The sequence below is a fragment of the Oncorhynchus nerka genome, linkage group LG3 (assembly GCF_034236695.1).
Source record: "Oncorhynchus nerka isolate Pitt River linkage group LG3, Oner_Uvic_2.0, whole genome shotgun sequence".
NCBI classification, from domain to species: domain Eukaryota; kingdom Metazoa; phylum Chordata; class Actinopteri; order Salmoniformes; family Salmonidae; genus Oncorhynchus; species Oncorhynchus nerka.
In genome coordinates this window covers 44,826,709-44,847,479 of record NC_088398.1, presented here as the reverse complement: position 1 = coordinate 44,847,479, position 20,771 = coordinate 44,826,709, and the positions used below count along the sequence as shown (strand labels likewise).

At 43.3% G+C, this 20,771-nt stretch overlaps 2 protein-coding genes across 3 annotated transcripts in view; one reads left to right on the top strand and one right to left on the bottom strand.

The window, feature by feature from the left end:
* The window catches only part of LOC115108654 (cysteine/serine-rich nuclear protein 3-like), a 32,969-nt gene extending 19,451 nt beyond the window's left edge, over nt 1-13,518 (top strand). For both annotated transcript variants that reach the window (XM_029633237.2, XM_029633245.2), the window contains 4 exons: nt 5,609-5,788; nt 8,923-9,182; nt 9,798-10,094; nt 10,403-13,518. In XM_029633237.2, coding sequence (XP_029489097.1) covers nt 5,638-5,788; nt 8,923-9,182; nt 9,798-10,094; nt 10,403-11,509 — 1,815 coding nt within the window. In that variant the 5' untranslated portion in view covers nt 5,609-5,637 and the 3' untranslated portion in view covers nt 11,510-13,518. The remainder of the gene's footprint in view (nt 1-5,608; nt 5,789-8,922; nt 9,183-9,797; nt 10,095-10,402) is intronic.
* LOC115108641 (polypeptide N-acetylgalactosaminyltransferase 3-like) overlaps nt 13,516-20,771 on the bottom strand; it is a 16,277-nt gene continuing 9,021 nt past the window's right edge. The window contains exons 8-11 of the mRNA XM_029633216.2: nt 16,281-16,412; nt 15,957-16,058; nt 15,692-15,844; nt 13,516-15,505 (exon numbers count right to left, since the gene is read on the bottom strand). Of these exons, the coding sequence (XP_029489076.1) occupies nt 15,392-15,505; nt 15,692-15,844; nt 15,957-16,058; nt 16,281-16,412 (501 nt within the window). The 3' untranslated portion in view covers nt 13,516-15,391. The remainder of the gene's footprint in view (nt 15,506-15,691; nt 15,845-15,956; nt 16,059-16,280; nt 16,413-20,771) is intronic.

Genomic DNA, 20,771 nt, shown 5'->3' with positions numbered 1-20,771 from the left:
GAGTTGATAGCAGAGAGCGGCTCCAGATGAATGGGCACGTCTCTCTGAATGGAACTCCACCACAAGCTGCTCAGGCTGATACTGGGACTGAGACTGAAGCTGAACACTGTTCCTTTATTTCCGTGTCAAATATGAGTCGGAGAGTGATGAATAAAAAAGTATACCAATTACATTTACGGACCAAAACATTGACAGCTGTGCCATACAGATTGCAAAATAGTTGGGAAGAGATTTCAGATGTATTTCAGATGTAAAATGTATTTCATGGCACATGGTTTATGAACTGATACACAAAACGAAGGCGGATTCAAAACTTAGTTTTTCCATTTAATTTATCATACAAAATTCTTGCAACCAATATAATGTTATATATATGGGGGTACAATTATCCCAGCTCTGAATATTTTGCAGTGAAGAGACAGAATTATTAGATAATTTGTTTGGGTACTGTCCATATGTAGCTTATTTTTGGTCACAGGTTCAGGAATGGCTGAAGAATTGCAACATTTACCTGGAGTTAACTCTGCAAATAGCACTGCTGGGTGATCTGAAAAGTCATAGTCAATATATCAATAATAGAATAATACTCTTAGCCAAAATTGTTATCTTTAATTTACAATCTGTAGAAACTATGAGAATAGAAAGGTTCAGAACTGACGTGAAACATCACAGCACAGTTGAAAAATATATGACAAAAATAAATCAAAACTGGATGATGTTTAAAAGATGGATGGGAGGGGTTGATGGTAGCTGAAGGATGGGACTAAAAAACAAACAAAAGAGAACTATTGTAAAATATACTGTGTCCATTGAACAAATATAGTATGTATAAGCTGGAAGTAGAAGCCTAAGTGGTGTTGTCAATTAGTTTACTCCAATTAAGGGAGCAGTGGTAGGGTTAGGCGAAAATAATAAAAGAAAAAAATATATATATATACATATATACCACAGTGGGGCAAAAAAGTATTTAGTCAGCCACCAATTGTGCAAGTTCTCCCACTTAAAAATGAGAGAGGCCTGTAATTTTCATCAAAGGTACACTTCAACTATGACAGACAAAATGAGAAAAAAATCCAGAAAATCACATTGTAGGATTTTTAATGAATTTATTTGCAAATTATGGTGGAAAATAAGTATTTGGTCAATAACAAAAGTTTATCTCAATACTTTGTTATATACCCTTTGTTGGCAATGACAGAGCTCAAACGTTTTCTGTAAGTCTTCACAAGGTTTTCACACACTGTTGCTGGTATTTTGGCCCATTCCTCCATGCAGATCTCCTCTAGAGCAGTGATGTTTTGGGGCTGTTGCTGGGCAACACGGACTTTCAACTCCCTCCAAAGATTTTCTATGTGGTTGAGATCTGGAGACTGGCTAGGCCACTCCAGGACCTTGAAATGCTTCTTACGAAGCCACTCCTTCGTTGCCCGGGCGGTGTGTTTGGGATCATTGTCATGCTGAAAGACCCAGCCACGTTTCATCTTCAATGCCCTTGCTGATGGAAGGAGGTTTTCACTCAAAATCTCACGATACATGGCCCCATTCATTCTTTCCTTTACACGGATCAGTCGTCCTGGTCCCTTTGCAGAAAAACAGCCCCAAAGCATGATGTTTCCACCCCACAGTAGGTATGGTGTTCTTTGGATGCAACTCGGCATTCTTTGTCCTCCAAACACGACGAGTTGAGTTTTTACCAAAAAGTTATATTTTGGTTTCATCTGACCATATGACATTCTCCCAATCTTCTTCTGGATCATCCAAATGCTCTCTAGCAAACTTCAGACGGGCCTGGACATGTACTGGCTTAAGCAGGGGGACACGTCTGGCACTGCAGGATTTGAGTCCCTGGTGGCGTAGTGTGTTACTGATGGTAGGCTTTGTTACTTTGGTCCTAGCTCTTTGCAGGTCATTCACTAGTTCCCCCTTTGTGGTTCTGGGATTTTTGCTCACCGTTCTTGTGATAATTCTGACCCCACGGGGTGAGATCTTGCGTGGAGCCCCAGATCGAAGGAGATTATCAGTGGTCTTGTATGTCTTCCATTTCCTAATAATTGCTCCCACAGTTGATTTCTTCAAATCAAGCTGCTTACCTATTGCATATTCAGTCTTCCCAGCCTGGTGCAGGTCTAGAATTTTGTTTCTGGTGTCCTTTGACAGCTCTTTGGTCTTGGCCATAGTGGAGTTAGGAGTGTGACTGTTTGAGATTGTGGACAGGTGTCTTTTATACTGATAACAAGTTCAAACAGGTGCCCTTAATACAGGTAACGAGTGGAGGACAGAGGAGACTCTTAAAGAATAAGTTACAGGTCTGTGAGAGCCAGAAATCTTGCTTGTTTGTAGGTGACCAAATACTTATTTTGCAAATAAATTCATAAAAAATCCTACAATGTGATTTTCTTGAATTTTTTCTCATTTTGTCTGTCATAGTTGAAGTGTACCTATGATGAAAGATACAGGCCTCTCATCTTTTTAAGTGGGAGAACTTGCACAATTGGTGGCTGACTAAATACTTTTTTGCCTCACTGTATATGGAATTGGAAATGATGCAGACAATTACATTGATAGAAGCCACAATCTATTTGCAATATTAAAGCTGATCCACCCCCTAAACATAAACAAATCCTATTAGATGTGTTTTAGAAGATGGCATCCCACATCATGTAGTAAGAGAACCAAAAGCCAGACTGTTGTTGTCACATACACTACATCAACTGTGTTTAGGGACATATTAGACCAAATGCATCAAAAATAATTGCAACTTGATTACTGATATAAGCAATGGCTGGCTGAAGACATGTTGATGGAAATATGGAGAATGATTTGTGGAGGAAAGGCAGCAAGTTCCAACAACCCATTGTTTGACAGTTACAATTCAACACTTATTACAGTAGCCTAATTTGGCACTTACAGTAGTATTTGTGCAGTTGACTGTTTTGATTTGTTTAATTACACCATCAGTCAGAGTTTAATGGCTGTCACTGGTGGCTGTTCTCCACTGGCCTCTGTAGTGGCATTGGGGAGGATGAGTGACTCGGCAAGGTGTGCATCCCAAATGGCACCCTATTCCTAATGGCAACCTATTCCCTATATACAGTGCCTTCAGAAAGTATTCACACTTTTTTCCACATTTTGTTGTGTTACTGGCTGAACTTAAAATGGATTCAATATAAATGCTCTGTCACTGGCCTACACACAATACCCCTTAATGTCAAAGTGGAATTATGTTTTTAGATATTTCTTTAAAACAAATTGATTAAAAAAAATGAAAAGCTGAAATGTCTTGAGTCAATAAGTATTCAACTCCTTTTGTTATGTCAAGCCTAAATAAGTTCAGGAGTAAATATTTGCTTAACATGTCACATAAGTTTCATGGAATCACTCTGCAAATATAGGGTTTATCATGATTTTTTAAATGACTACCCCATCTCTGTACCCTACACATATAATTATCTGTAAGGTCCGTCAGTCGAGTAGTACATTTAAAAAACAGATTCAACCACAAAGACCAGGGAGGTTTTCCAATGCCAAAGTAGGGCACCTATTGGTAGATGGGTAAACATTTTAAAAGTTGACATTGAATATCCCTTTGAGCATGGTGAAGTTATTAATTACACTTTGCATGGTGTTTCAATAGACTCAGTCACTGCAAAGATACAAGTGTCTTTCCTAACTCAGTTGCCGGAGAGGAAGGAAACCGCTCAGGGATTTCACCATGAGGTCAATGGTGACTTTAAAACAGTTAGAGTTTAATGGTGTGATAGGAGAAAACTGAGGATGTATCAACAACATTGTAGTTACATGACAATACTAATCTAAATGAAAAGAAGGAAGCCTTTACAGAAAAAATATTCCAAAACATGCATCCTGTTTACTAAAGTAAAACTGCAAAAAATGTTGCAAAGAAATATCCTGAATACAAAGCGTTATGTTTGGTGCAAATCCAACACAACACATCACTGAGTATCACACATCACTGAGGACTTGGACATTTTTTTAGGTTTAAAATAAATGGAATAGAGCTAAGCACATGCAAAATCCTAGAGAAAAACCTGGTTCTGTCTGCTTTCCAACAGACACTGGGAGACAAATTCACCTTTCAGAAGGACAATAACCCCAAACACAAGGACAAATATAATACTGGAGTTGCTTTCCAAGACGGCATTGAATGTTCCTGAGTGGCCTAGTTACAGTTTTTTGATTTAAATTTGCTTGAAGATCTATGGCAATACTTGAAAATGGGTGTCTAGCAATGATCAACAACCAACTTGACAGAGATTGCAGAATTTTCTAAATAATCATGTGCATATAGTGTACAATCCAGTTGTGCCAAGCTCTTACAGACTTACCCAGAAAGACTCACTGATGCAGTTCGCTGTCAAAGGTGATTCTAACATGTATTGATACTCAATACTTTTTTCTTTCTTTTTATATTTCTGTCTTTCATTTTCAATATATTTGCAAACATTTCTCAAAAAATATTTTCACTTTGTCATTATGGGGTATTGTGTGTAGATGGATGAGGGGGGAAAACTATATTATTTCACCCATTTTGAATTCAGACTGTAACACAGCCAAATGTGGAATAAGTCAAGGGGTATGAATACTTTCTGAAGGCACCGCAGTGCATTACTGTTGACCAGAGTCCTGGTCAAAAGTAGTGTGCTATATAGGGAATAGGGTGCAATTTGAGATGCAGCCAGGGCCTGTCCTCAGTTTCTATGAACCTAGGAGCTATTAAACACTCTGACTTCAGCAGCACATCCCTCTGGGTGCTCCCCCCGGTCCATTTGAACATTTTCACGTTCTTTCTTCTATAGAGGTTATAACCATGTCAGTCATAATATCCTCCTAACCACTATAAACTATCTTCAGTCATGTCCCAGATTGGATCCCCTCTAGGGAGCACTGAATGTGCAACATTACACATTTTACAAAATCACTATTTTACTTATGCACGCACGGCCACACGCGCACACGCACACATTCAGGCATATTTAAATTCACTGCCTATCCCAGAATAAGTAAAGCCGTAGTCAGCCTTTTTTAAATTTCCCATAAGATGGAAATTAATTAATTTTGAAGCCAAGGGATATTTTCAATCAGTAGCCGGCTGGATGCATGCATTGTGTTTTTGAGGTGCAACAGCAATTAAGTACAGTCACATTATGTTTTTAGTTTGCATATGCTGCTGTGGGCAGATATTACAATCCTGCTTTGGGCGGAAACGTCTCATTAAATTTTTGCCCCATGTTGTTCTTTTGTGATAAAAAAATATTCAGGCAGTGTTTTTAGAAATACCATCATGAATGCAGGGCAAAGTAAGCAAAATCTCACCCCAGTGTCGTCGCTCAATCAAAGACAGCAGAGTGAACAAGGTAGACACGTCATGCAATTAGCATCCTTCGCCTCGCATCCCGAGCTCCTTTGTGTCAAGGTGATCAATTGCCTGGGGACCATCGGGTAGGTAGTGACGGGGGGGGTAGCAGGAGGGGTTGTTGTGTTCTTTGGCTCACTGCTAATTGACTGTGTTGAGGAGGACTGTGGAGGCCGGCGGGGCCTAAGCTGGGCATTAAATAATGTGTACCCTTCCTTGTGCTGGCTGTTGCAGGTGCAGCGGCGGAGACGGAGAGGAGGGCCATGAGCGGTATACTTAAGAGGAAGTTTGACGAGGTGGAGGCGTCCTCCTCGCCGTGCTCCTCCTTGCAGGAGTCTGATGACGAGGTCTCCTGCAGCGAGAGCGGAGACAGTAGTGACAGTGTCAACCCTTCAGCCTCGGGCCCCTTCACCCGTGAGCGCACACACACACACACACACACACACACACACACACTGCTCTCTCCCGCTATACATATACTCAACACTGATACAGTCTGACACGAACAGACAAAAAGCTACATGCATTATTCATATTGTAGTTTAGTGAAAGAGACTTTTTGAATGAAGCATGTGTCATTCAGATTATACTTCTGTATCGTAATTGTTGCTTCTAAAATGGACGTTGAGTGTATTAGGAAACAGCATGACAATAACACGTCATTGTGATGACTTGCTGAAGCACGATTACAACCCTCGGTTAGAAATGTCATTCAGATAACTCGGTTGAAGAGGAAATTCAAAAAGCTGCATCAATGGGTGTGCTTTAAAAGAGGAGAAGAGATGCAATCCATGGCATTGTGCTGAGCTGGTGTCTGTGTGGACAGCTGAGTAGCCATGAGGACGGCTGGATGGACTGTGCTGGTGTCTGTGTGGACAGCTGAGTAGCCATGAGGACGGCTGGATGGACTGTGCTGGGCTGGTGTCTGTGTGGACAGCTGAGTAGCCATGAGGACGGCTGGATGGACTGTGCTGGGCTGCTGTCTGTGTGGACAGCTGAGTAGCCATGAGGACGGCTGGATGGACTGTGCTGAGCTGGTGTCTGTGTGGACAGCTGAGTAGCCATGAGGACGGCTGGATGGACTGTGCTGAGCGGACAGCTGAGTAGCCATGAGGACGGCTGGATGGACTGTGCTGGTGTCTGTGTGGACAGCTGAGTAGCCATGAGAACGGCTGGATGGACTGTGCTGGGCTGGTGTCTGTGTGGACAGCTGAGTAGCCATGAGGACGGCTGGATGGACTGTGCTGGGCTGGTGTCTGTGTGGACAGCTGAGTAGCCATGAGGACGGCTGGATGGACTGTGCTGGGCTGGTGTCTGTGTGGACAGCTGAGTAGCCATGAGGACGGCTGGATGGACTGTGCTGGGCTGGTGTCTGTGTGGACAGTTGAGTAGCCATGAGGACGGCTTGATGGACTGTGCTGGGCTGGTGTCTGTGTGGACAGCTGAGTAGCCATGAGGATGGCTGGATGGACTGTGCTGGGCTGGTGTATCTGGGCTGTAATAAAGGGGAATGAATGCAGCGCCGCAGCAGCACAACAGTCTCTCATTAGGTGTTGCGTCAGCAGGCACAGCACAGTACAGCCTGATGAATGAGCTGATGCTCTCTAGTCTCTAGCGTTGTGGTGTGTCTGGCAGGCTCTGAGAAGCTATGAGTTGAGTAAACCTGTCATCGGAAAGGCTTCAGTCAGTTTGTCAGGCACCTCTGATGGTGCCACTGATAAAAAAAATATAAAAAAAGACCTGTGTTTTAGATGGCCTGTTTTTTTTCTATGAGCAGATATGTTATTGGTAGTCAGCCTGGGGGAAAATGTGTGGATTGTCAGTGGTTGGTTCCTCAGGTGACAGATCTATGTTGTGTGTTGGGGAAAGACGGATACAGTAACCCTACCCTGGTTTATTGTGGGTGTAAGTGACAGGGTTCCTCCCTGTGTTGTGTTTACATGTGCGTGTGTGCCAGAGGACAGGCTCATTGTAATGGCTGAAAAGGGAATAAATGTAACAATATCGAACATTTATTCCATTCCAGCCATTACAATGAGCCCCTCCTCCTTTAGCGCCTCCCACCAACCTCCTCTGGTGTGCGCGTATGCGCTTGTGTTTGTGTAGGTCCATACGTGCGCATGTGTTTGGGGGTGGGGATGGGGGGCGGGGGGCGAGGAGATCAGGGACACGGGTGCTGTTTCCCCAGACTCCTGATCCTTCTGGGTCAGCTTCTGCAGATAAAGGCAACCAGGAGGATGTTGCTTTAAGCCAAGGGAATCAGAGAGCAGTTCATGCAGCAGGGCACACGGCTCCCAGAGCTTCTCCTCACTAAAGAGGTGTCACACTGTGTCAGGCGTGGTGCTGAGATGTACAGTAGCATTGTTGCCTGGAGAATACAGTACAACTCCGTCTTGGGCTGCGTTAGTGTTGGAGAAATAATCCAGCCCCTCTCTTTGTGTGACTGCTTTTTTGAGGAGCAAAACAAAGCCTTGGAATTTCTGAATCTGAATCGGGAGGTCTTTGACGAAGGGCTTCTATGTATTCTTGCAGATTTATTGTTAGAACTACATGGTCATAGCAACCCTAATATCACAAGTCACTAGAATATGGCCGAACAAGAAATAGGAAGAAATACAGAGATATCGAACTCTGTTACGTATTGCAAGCTTGAAAATGACCTCTGCATGTAATTGCTTTCTCATTCAGTAAAACCACATGGATACCCTAAACAAAGTCTGATAAACCTTTTTTTTGGGGGGGGGGGGATAATAAAGCGAAACTCCCATCAACAAGGCCAGACTGGCGCTGCCATGCCTGTAATGAATGCATTGTCCTTATGGCACAGGGTGGAGTGCTGCTGGAACCAGATGGTTCCCATTTGTCCTGTTTTTCTGACATCGAGTGAGCGCTGGGAAAGCTGTGCTCAACCACTCCAGATCTGAGCCAGGAGGGGGATTATTTATGCTCTCTGTCTTTGCTTTCTTTTTCCTCCCTCCCTCCCTCCTTCCCTCCCTCCCTCTCATAGAACGGTCCTTAAAAAGCCACACGTAGTACTGACATGCCAATTGGCAGAGTTGGGATGATGAAACACTGCTCTACTAAGCTGGGTTGAGTTGTCTGAGTGTTAGCAAGAGGACTCCCGAGGTTCATTAAAAGTCAAATAAAAGCAGGCATTCAAATCCTGCAAATCGTAAGCAAGCAGACTAGCATTTTATCTTGTTATAGTATGGCTACACACATACTGTACACCACTGAGAGCACATGGTGAACAACAACATACAACTCTTTCCTATGTACATGATTCCGATTTTAAATAAGTGCTTTCTCTTGAAACAGTGTGCGTGTATGCTGTCAAGGTGGTTAATCTAGCTTTTTCTCATACTGGTAATTTCACATTCTCTTTCTTGATTTAAAATGGGCTATTCTTTCCACCACATCGAACTGGTTAATCTTTCATCCATGTATGAACCAATAACCCTGCTTTCCCTATTATTTATATGTATTAAGAAGTGGGCTATCACCAGCTTCCTTTCACCATCTTCTCCCCTCGTCTTTTGACTCTGTAGCTGATTCTATACTGAAGAGGGAGAAGCGTGTGAGAACAAGGAGGGTACATTTTGACAATGTGACAGTGTACTACTTCAGCCGGCGCCAGGGCTTCACCAGTGTGCCCAGTCAGGGGGGCAGTACTCTGGGCATGTCCAACAGACACAGCGGTGTCAGGCAGTACTCCCTGGGAGAGTTTGCCCTGGAGCAAGAGAGAATCCACAGAGACATGCTCCGAGACCATCTGAAGGAGGAGAAACTCAACTCCATGAAACTCAAGGTATTGGTTCGAATCCAGGCTGTATCACAACCGGCTGTGATTGGGAGTCTCATGAGGCGGCGCACAATTGGCCCAGCGTCGTCCGGGTTTGGCCAATGTAGGCCGTCATTGCAAATAAGAATTTGTTCTTAACTGACTTGCCTAGTTAAATAAAGGTTAAATAAAAATAAAATAAAGAAATACTTAAGCAATAAGGCCCGAGGGGGTTTGATATATGGCCAATATACCATGGCTAAGTGCTGTTTTTAAGCATGACGCAACGTGGAGTGCCTGGATACAGCACTAAGCTGTGGTATATTGGCCGTATACCACAACCCCCCGTGGTGCCTTATTTCTATTATAAACTGGTTACCAACATAATTACAAGAGTAAAAAATGGTTTTGTCATACCCGTGGCATACGGTCTGATAACCCACGGCTGTCAGCCAATCAGCATTCAGGGCTCGAACCATCCAGTTTATAAATACAGTTATGACATATTGTGTCCTTTTTATAAATATAGAATGTTATATGTTTCCAACTGCTCACTCTGTGTACTCTTCCGAGAAGCAGCATGTCATTGGTTTCAGCTGGTTCAAACCGGACTAAATGTGATCCCTTCTCGTTTGTTTTCAGCTGACTAAGAACGGTACAGTGGAGTCGGAGGAGGCCAACACGCTCATGGCAGAGGACATCTCTGACGATGACATTGATCTGGAAAACACAGAGGTGGACGAGTACTTCTTTCTACAGCCCCTCACCACTAAGAAGCGCCGGGCTCTGCTGCGGACCTCGGGGGTGAAGAAGATTGACGTGGAGGAGAAGCACGAGCTGCGGGCCATCCGGGTGTCCAGGGAGGACTGTGGCTGCGACTGCAGAGTGTTCTGTGACCCAGAGACCTGTGCATGCAGTGTAGCAGGAATCAAGTGCCAGGTAAATCCCTGGGTAGTCTGACCATACTTGTACAGGGTCTCATATTGACACAGATGTGCCACACTCTATCCGCTCTGGAATTAAGCCTTCTATGCGGCCCCTAGTCTTCAGGCAAATGCATTTCAATAGAAGGGTGATTAAGTGATCAAATATTTTAGACGTTGTAGATGAAAGTACTGTATCATTGAAAAAGTACTGTATCATCTACAGTAACTTATCTGATATTGCCAAAGTATTACATTCATTAATCTATTACATGCAAACTGCAGAATATATGGTCATATAACCCAAGGTGGTCCAATCTACAGGTGGACCGCATGTCTTTTCCCTGTGGCTGTACCAAGGAGGGCTGTAGCAATGCGGCCGGCCGGGTGGAGTTTAACCCCATCCGCGTGCGGACCCACTTCCTGCACACCATCATGAAGCTAGAGCTGGAGAAGAGCCGCGAGCAGCAGCAGGCCTCCCCTGCCAACGGTTACCATGGCGAAAGCAACGGCTATGGCAACCCGCTGGTCCAGACCCAATACTCTCTGTCAGACCCAACAGTCCAACAGTCTGCCATCATGCACCTCCAGACTGCTGACGACATGGACGAGCCTCTGGATGATGAAGACGAAGATGAGGATGATGAGGAGAATGAGGAAGATGACGAGGATGAAGAGGACAGCAGCAGTTTATGCAGTGGACTGTCTGACTCCAGCACTCAGAGCTTGGCGAACAGTGACTCTGAGGAAGAGGATGGCGATGAGGAGGACACGTCGGAGGACTTTGAGAATGGAGTCAGCAAGCCACCTGTCGCCAACACGGAGGTTGCCCCCCTGTCCTCTGTGTTGTGTTACTCTGATGCCATTCTGCCACACGACAACCACATTGACGACCACATAAATGGAAACTCTTATTTATTCAGCTCACCAACAGATTATTATCAGTTGGAGACTCCCAGTGCTGTTGCCTCAGCCAACGGGACAGCCAGCCAACCCAGTGAACCCTATGGAGAGGTCTTATCATTCCCACACACAGTAAGCACTACTAACGGTGCCGTGCCACAAGAACCATTTAACATGGCCGTGGACATTGCAGAGCAGTACACAGATTACCCCCGCCAGGCTGAGGAACAGTACGCCAATCAGCACTTCACCCTGACCAATGGCACAGCAGCAACCACAGCCATGGGCTGCTGCACACCTGACCTGGAGAACAACATGGTCCCGTCTAAAGGAACATTCCCTGAGCAGCCTGGGGGCCTCAGCCAGATGGAGTTCCACAACAACTACCTGAACAATAAGAAGTGTTTTGTGGCAGAGCAGCCAAAGGAAGTGTCTAGCGTTAATGGTCTGTCTGAAGGGCCTTCTTTAGCAGTCAGCACAAAGATCCCTGCATTAGCAGAGAATCTCCCCCAGGTCGCACCAGTTTAGTGGGCCTAACTCACCTGTCTGTGTAGGCTTCATGTTGTCTTTTCTTAATGAACAAGGCTGACCAAGTGTTATTTATAGAGAATATGGCCTTTTAATGGGAGCTCAACTTACCAAGTCATTTACAAGACCATACATTAGATTGACATTATTTAGCTGCAGGTTCCGTGATGAGAAACATTTCTAATGAAACCCCCTGATTTCTAGTATTCTAAACTGCGAGATGGAATCAGTCAACAAAAACTGAAAGCTGTACGCCCGTGCAATGTATCTTGTCATTTTAAAGGTAAAGTTTTAAGGATATATTGTGAATGGGAACTTTTCTATGTCTATATGTCAAATGTGCAAAAAATGAATTGTCCCCAGTTTATTTATTGGTTCTGAAGTACGTGTATACTTATAAATGGTTTGATATTTATAAATGCATGTTATTTTGGGTCTTTCAAATGGCATTTATGAGAAATTGACCATGTTCAATTTGGGTTTATAAAATCTGTGTTAATGTACTGTACAAACCTTTATTGTGTTGTCGCCTGTGATCTTTTACATTGTTTGGGAAAGCTTGAAACGGACTACAACGTTTAGTTATTTATTTGGAATTGTAATGCTAAGAGCATTATTTAATGGGTGACGTTGAAGTCTAAATGATTCACAGCTGTTTGCACTTTTGTGAAGGTGATATACTAATGCGGCACTTTGACCTTCATTTCTCAAAGATCATATACAACTATCCAGTCAATAAATACTATTTTATGGGGGCCTCATTTCAAATACATGTCAATATAAAATATGTAACTCTTTTAACTGAGGACACTAGATTGCTGAGTTGGACAGGGGGGTGATTTCAAGGACATATTTAGCTCCACATTCCATTCTCGTATGACAACTGACCGTAAATACATGAAGAGATTGAGGTTTGTGTCTGCACAAACATTGTGTGACGCAATTATTGAACGGTGCAATGGGAACAGGAAATGCAAAATGAAAACTTACACGTGGAAGTGTTTACGACAGCTCAAACGATCACTACACGTCATAGTCTTGAGAGCCACATCAGTGTTGCGCATGAAATGCAGATCTCAGTTACTGTAAAAAATATCTATATATTTAAAAAAATAAAAAAACATGAGGTTGGACAATCAAAGGTTAAATCACACCAATGATTCATATCAGCACCAAGTTAAGAAATGACTGATCAGCACGGGTGATTGGTAGGAAAGTATAATTAGCCAAAAATCTGTAAATAACTGTGACCACCTTCAAATAACTTACAAGTAAAGGCCATTGAACTAAATTCTTCCAGATATGTATTGCTTTAACTGTTCTGAAATGTTAGGGACAGCAGTGACTCCAAAAAGCCTTTACAATTAAATACCAACATTCCCTCACCATAAAAAAAAGAGTGGGAACCCCTGCATGTATCCTTGTCCTATTCGAAGCCTAAAGTGGGAGTAGTCATCCAACATGCTCATACACTCCTGTATGTGATTACTACTTGATTTAAGTTTCTGCTCCTGACTCCTCACTGAGGTGAGTAAGAATGTTTCCACCTCAGTGGCAAAGTAAAGTGTATCCAGCTGTCAAGGAATCAGTGTCACTGTATTAGTATGACTTAGTATCAGTGCCAAAGCATTTAAGAGAAGGAAACATACAGTGACATTGTATCCAGTTGAGTCATTCTGCTGTGTGTATGATTTTCAGTGCTTATTATGAATGATATTTAAATGTGTATTTGTGGTATACTGAACAGTCTGTATTGAATAAAAACATGTTTTGGTCTTAAATTTCACTTGTTTTATGATGGTTGTGAATTGTACAGCTCCATATGCCTGATTTAATTTTGGTTACTATCATGTTTGCTTCTGTGAAACAATCTTTTTTGCCCAAAATGGTATAAATGTTTCAATATGTGTTTTGGTTTCTTAACGTTAGATAAAGCCAAAATGTTGTTTTTGTTGTGTTTCTGCTTTTTAACAATACATCGCTTGGAAATAAAATGAAACCATGTGTTACTTTTCTTCATATGTTTCATGATTTTAGCTTGAACTCTTTCTGTAAAAAAAAACATCTGCTGTATGTGTGTTTAGAGAAAGGGTACACCTGCAATAACTGAAGGCCCAGTAAAAATTATGGACAGGGATGCATCAAGGATGAATTATTTTGTGCACAGCGCCCTCTCCTGTTGAACATAAGAAATGAAAAACCTCAAGTATCCAAATAGAAGACTCAGTCACGAGGGCATTCGGTTCTAGGACCAGGCATATCCCTAAATTCAACAAAATTCTAACATTCCATTGTCAGTTAACACTGACACAAAACAGTTTATACAAATCTATCCCACATCCTTGGATCAAAACACTGATGTCTGTGGGATACTGGGAACTCAGACTTGAATCAAAACTACAATCATATATTCCATGTTGTAAACAAAGCTTAAAATGTTTCCCTTTCTTCAGATCCCATTTTAGATCCCATGAACATTATACAAAAACATGTAAATGCATTTTATTCTAAAGAAAAATATTTTTCTAAATGCGTTGTCAAGCACAGAAAAAGACATTACAAAGAACTAAACTATCCAAAAGTACCTCTTGTTAAGATGTGTCAACCTTACATTATTCCCTGACATCTAAAACATTAGTTTACTTTATTAAATCTTTTGTTTAAAGTACCTGGGGGCTGGGGCCTAAGAAAAATACAGCTATTCTTGTAGAGATATAAAGTTACATTTTTGGGGGGGTATGCAGTCAAACTGTACACAACAGATTGTTTCAAATACCACATCTGTGACTGTGGAATTGTGTTTGAAAATGTTACGTTACTAAAGCCTGTCCCAGAAAGGTAAACATACTTATGATTAAAACACCTCTGAACGCCCCATCAAAGCAATACGGAAAAGCAAAAGAAAAGATTACTTATCTTGCAAATACCAGATTATTATGAATTTGGGATGCCAAATATAACAGTAGCACACAACTCAAGCCCCTTGGTTAAACTGCAACTTTGGAGAATTTACATTTAAATCATAATTAGCTGTTCATAAAGTACAGTATATACATAAGATAACCAGAGGCACTGTATGGGCAGCGCCTCTGATCCTCAATTGGCTTGTGAGGAAAACTAACTGGGTGAGAGGGGAATCAGACCCTATAGCGGTGGTAAGGGAGAATGCATGTCTAGTACCTTCCTGATATAATTACTTTGCATAACAAAAAGAGGCAGTAGTGGCAGATATTGAATAACCTATAATACAAACATTTATTTTAATACAAAAGTAACCCTTGACGAGTCTTTGGTGCATACAATCTTAGTTATTCTGTTCATGCAAAAGGCACGTTCACTATTGCATTGTTTGAGATTCCATTTTGCGGTTGGTTTTCACATATCTACTGCATTAATAAATTATTCAGTGTAGGCAATAAAGAACAAGCCTTTGTAATTAAATAAAATCAAATGGAATGTTGATTTCCCTCTGGAGTAAGACAGAAACAGAAGAGACAAAAGACAAGTGGAAATCTCTTCATTAAGTACCTATCCAAAGTCACTAATTTCAGTCCCAGGTAGTGCCGTCAATCCACAAGCAGCGGTTGGCTTGAATGGCAGAAGAAAAATAATCCCTTAACCGAACCGTGATTAAAATTTTTTTTTTTTTAAAGTGTATTCCTTTTTAAGTCTTCAGTATCAGTTTGAATGCTTCCTTCCCGAGGTTGCATATTCTCCTCGAAATCCCAAACTTTCCAGCAGCAGTTCTTCTACATTTAAAAATAAATACACATTCAATTTGATAATATGTTTAAAAATGCACGCCAATTGCTACTTGTTCTAAAGGTCCTAGAATGCCCAGGCACACGGCATCACTAGTGCCGAGGTTTATGTGTCATGTCCTCAGACAAAGAGCCACAGTTGGTATCTGTCTGAGGGGTTACAGGCAACCAAGGAGGGGTGCTCATGACGGGCACTCAGACACAGATTCCATCCCGGGATGAAGAATAACTGGTTCTACGCAGAGAGAAGAAACAGATTAGTCACCAACATCCTCAGTAGAAAACAACTAACATCCACGTCTATGGTGAAGATAATGAAAGAGAAGCAGGCATCAACATCCCCAGCAATTTGGTATTATTTCACAGTCAAAAGGATGAACCCAGGACCCATTAGAGTAGAGATGTGCGTCTTTGGTCTCACCTCCCTTAACTCCCACTTCTGTTCTGCTCCTACAAATGTGATGCGGCCTTTATACTGGCAGTCTTCCAGCTTCACGTCTGCCTCCGTCCCATGCAAACACAGCTCCTTCTGAATATTGTGCCGGATCTCGTGATGGGTCGAGTACTCAAAATACTGAGGGATCACAAAGAGCTCGATGAGTCATCCTCTTGATTTCGAAAGTGACAGACAAAGTACTTAATTCCTTCATGACTGAACCCAGTCACTTTATTCCCTTCCCTCTGACCTGGTTTCCACCGAGTCCGTGGCATGGATACAAGATCAGCCGCTTCCCTCCCTCGTTGTTCTCCCCTGCATCCAGACACGAGTCTTTACCTACATTCTTCACCTGGAGGCACAAGGAAAGGGATTTCAGTGAGCCACACAAGCGGTTCAAACAAGCCCAGCTGCGTCTACCTTAAGTGGTGCGAAGCTGCTCACTCCCCTGGCCTGGAGCCCTCCTCTGAGCCCTCTGGAGCTGCTAAATGGAAACCCACTGTGGCCAGACATACTGGATCTCTCTGTGGTCAGGAAAGAGCCTAGGAGAGGGGATAATGACGTGGGGGCTTACCGAGCCAAAGTGGAGTGGGTTGAGATCGGGCATGAAGACCTCTGGATACACGTTCTTCAAATACCAGGAGAAGCTCTTGCACTGCAGCCGCTCCCGGAGGTCAACACGCTGCGCGACGTCTCCGAAGGCCCTCTGTGGAAACAATTCCAGGCAGCAGCCATTAAAGAGGGGAACTTTCTTAATTACTCACACTACCCAGGCTTTGAACTGGGAGGGAAGCGTCCATTACCACTTCCCCACAGCCCGTCTAGCGCTGGAGCTCCGTGGTTGAAGATGGCGCCGAAGAGGATGGCGGAGGTCTTACATGCTAACCAATTGTGCTATTTTGTTAGTTTGATTTGCGTTGTTTGTAACTTCTTTTTAAAACTTATTCTGTATATAAACGTTGCTGCTACCGTCTCTTATGACCAAAAATATCTTCTGGACATCAGAATTGCTACTCACCACAAACTGGAAGAAAAACTTTTTCCTTTAACGAGTCCGACGAGAAGGATATACTGCTCTCCAGGGAACAGGCCCAGATCCCCATCATTTGCGTGAAGAAAAGACGGAGGAAAAAGGGACGCAGATCGGGCTGCCTTCTGAGAATCCGTAGGCGAGAGAGTAAACTCCCACTGCCATCCATCCTACTTCGCTAACATGCAATCATTGGAAAATAAAATTGATGACCTATGATTACGATTATCCTACCAACAGGACATTAGGAACTGTAATATCTTATGTTTCACCGAGTCGTGGATGAATGACGACACGGATAATATAGAGCTGGCAGGATTTTCAATGCACCGGCAGAACAGAGAAGCTAGGGGTGGGGGATCTGGGCAATGTCTAATATTAAATAAGTATCGAGGTATTGCTCGCATGAAGTAGAGTACCTTATGATAAGCTGTAGACCACACTATCTACCAAGAGAGTTCTCATCTATATTATTTGTAGCCGTCTTACTTACCACCACAGACCGATGCTGGCACTAAGGCCGCACTCAACCAACTCTGTAAGGCCATAAGCAAACAAGAAAATGCTCATCCAGAAGTGGCGCTCCTAGTGGCCGGGGACTGTAATGCATGCAAACTTAAATCAGTTTTACAAAATTGTCAAGTGCCACCAGAGGAAAATAAAAAGACTCTATACCACCTTTACTCCATACAAAGAGATGCATACAAAGCTCTCCCCCGCCCTACATTTGGAAAACCTGACCATAATTATATCCTCCTGTTTCCTGCTTACAAGCTAAAACAGGAAGTACCAGTGACTTGCCAATTACGGAACTGGTCAGATGACGCGGATGCTACGCTACAGGACTGTTTTAGTAGCACAGACTGGAATATGTTCCGGGATTCATCCAATGGCATTGAGGAGTATACCACCGCAGTCAGTGACCGTACGTACATATCTCAACCAGAAGCCATGGAATACAGGTAACATCCGCATCGAGCTAAAGGCTAGAGCTGCCGCTTTCAAGGAGCGGGACACTAATAATAAGTCCCGTTATGCCCTCAGATGAACAATCAAACAAGCAAAGTTTCAATACAGGATTAAGATTGAATCCTACTACACCGGCTCTGACGCTCATCGGGTGTGGCAGGGCTTGAAAACTATTATTGCTGGAAACCCAGCAGCGAGCTCCCCAGCGAAGCGAGCCTACCAGATGAGCTAAATGCTTGCCTCAAAGCGAGCATAAAAGGCAACACTGAAGCATGCCCGAAAGCACCAGCTGTTCTGGATGACTGTGTGATAACACTCTCAGTAGTCAATGTGAGGAAGACCTTTAAACAGGCGAATATTCACAAAGCTGCAGGGCCAGATTACCAGGACCTGTACTCAGGGCATGCATGGACCAACTGGCAAGTGTCTTCATTGACATTTTCAACCTCTCCCTGACTGAGTCTGTAATAGCAACATGTTTCAAGCAGACCACCATAGTCCCTGTGCCCAAGGTAGGAAAGGTAACCTGCCTAAATGATAACCTCCCCGTAGAACTCACGTCAGTAGCCATGAAGTGCTTTTAAAGGCTGGTCATGGCTCATAACAGCATCCTCCCAGGCACCCTAGACTCACTCCAATTAGCATACCACCCCAACAGATCCACAGATGACGCAATCTCAATCGCACTCCACACGGCCCTTTCCCACTTAAACAAAAGGAACACCCATGTGAGAATGCTGTTCATTGACTACAGCTCAGCTTTCAACACCATAGTGCACACAAAGGTCTTCACTAAGCTAAGGACCATGGGAATAAACACCTCCCTCTCCAACTGGATCCTGGACTTCCTGACGGGCGACTCCCAGATGGTAAGGGTAGATAACAACACGTCTGCCACACTGATCCTCAACACTGGGACCCCTCAGGGGTGTGTACTTAGTCCCCTCCTGTACTCCCTTTTCACCTACAACTGCATGGCCAAACATGACTCCAACACCATCATGAAGTTTGCTGACGACACAACAGTGGTAGGCCTGATCACCGACAACGATGAGACAGCCTACAGGGATGTCAGAGACCTGGCAGATTGGTGCCAGGACAACAACCTCTCCCTCAATGTGAGCAAGACAAAGGAGATGATCGTGGACTACAGGAAAAGGTAGGCCAAACAGGCCCCCATTAACATCAACGGGGCTGTAGGGGAGCGGGTCAAGAGTTAAGTTCCTTAGTGTCCACAACACCAAAGAACTATCATGGTCCAAACACACCAAAACAGTCGTGAAGAAGGCACGACAAAACCTTTCCCCATCAGGAGACTGAAAATATGTGGCATGGGTCCCCAGATCCTCAAAACGTTCTACAGCTGTGCCATCAAGAGCATCCTGACCGGTTGCATCACCGCCTGGTTTGGCAACTGCTCGGCATCAGAGTGCAAGGCACTACAGAGGGTAGACCTATATAATAGGCAGTGTCAGAGGAAAGCCATAAAATTGTCATAGAACAGTCTATGACGTGGGTGACTGGAGTCTATCTGCTACCGCATGGCAAGTGGTACCGGAGCGATAAGTCTAGGACCAAAAGTCTCCTTAACAGCTTCTACCTCCAGGCCATAAGACCGCTGAAAATATTATCAAATACCCCCCCCCCCACCACCATCCATTTGTTTGTTTGTACACTGCTGCTCGTTTTCTATTATATATGCAGTCACTTCACCCCTACCTACAGTTGAAGTCAGAGGTTTACATACACCTTAGCCAAATACATTTAAACTCAGATTTCAAAATTCCTGAAATGTAATCCTAGTAAAAATTCCCTGTCTGAGGTCAGTTAGGATCACCACTTTATTTGAATTTTATTTTAAGAATGTGAGATGTCAGAATAATAGTAGAGAGAATGATTTATTTCAGCTTTTTCTTTCATCGCATTCCCAGTGGGTCAGAAGTTTATATACACTCAATTAGTATTTGATAGCATTGCCTTTTTAAATTGTTTAACTTGGGTCAAATGTTTCAGGTAGCCTTCCACAAGCTTCCCACAATAAGTTGGGTGAATTTTGGCCTATTCCTCCTGACAGAGCAGGTGTAACTGAGTCAGGTTTGTAGGTCTCCTTGCTCGTACATGCTTTTTCAGTTCTGCCAACAGATTTTCAATGGGATTGAAGTCAGGGCTTGGTGATGGCCACTCCACTACCTTGAATTTGTTGTCCTTAAGCCATTTTGCCACAACTTTGGAAGTATGCTTGAGGTCATTGTCCATTTGGAAGACCCATTTGCGACCAAGCTTTAATTTCCTGACTGATGTCTTGAGACGTTGCTTCAATAAATCAACATACCTTTCCTCTCCTCATGATGCCATCTATTTTGTAAAGTGCACCAGTCCCTCATGCAGCAAAGCACCCCCACAACATGATGCTACCACCCCCATGCTTCACGGTTGGGATGGTGTTCTTCTGCTTGCAAGCCTCCCCCTTTTTCCTCCAAACATAATGTAATTTCTGCCAAATAGTTCTTTTTTTGTTTCATCAGACCTGAGGACATTTCTCCAAAAAGTATGATCTTTGTCCCCATGTGCAGTTGCAAACCGTCGTCTGGCTTTTTTATGGCGGTTTTGGAGCAGTGGCTTCTTCCTCGCTGAGCGGCCTTTCAGGTTATGTCGATATAGGACTTGTTTAACTGTGGATATAGATACTTTTGTACCCGTTTCCTCCAGCATCTTCACAAGTTCCTTTGCTGTTGTTCTGGGATTGATTTGCACTTTTCGCACCAAAGTAAGTTCATTTCTAGGAGACAGAACGCGTCTCCTTCCTGAGTGGTATGACGGCTGCGTGGTCCCATGGTGTTAATACTCGCGTGCTATTGCTTGTACAGATGAACGTGGTACCTTCAGGCATTTGGAAATTGCTTCCAAGGATGAACCAGATTTGTAGAGGTATACAATGTTTTTCTGAGGTCTTGGCTGATTTCTTTTGACTCTCCCATGATGTCAAGCAAAGAGGCACTGAGTTTGAAGGTAGGCCTTGAAATACATCCACAGGTACACCTCCAATTGACTCAAATGATGTCATTT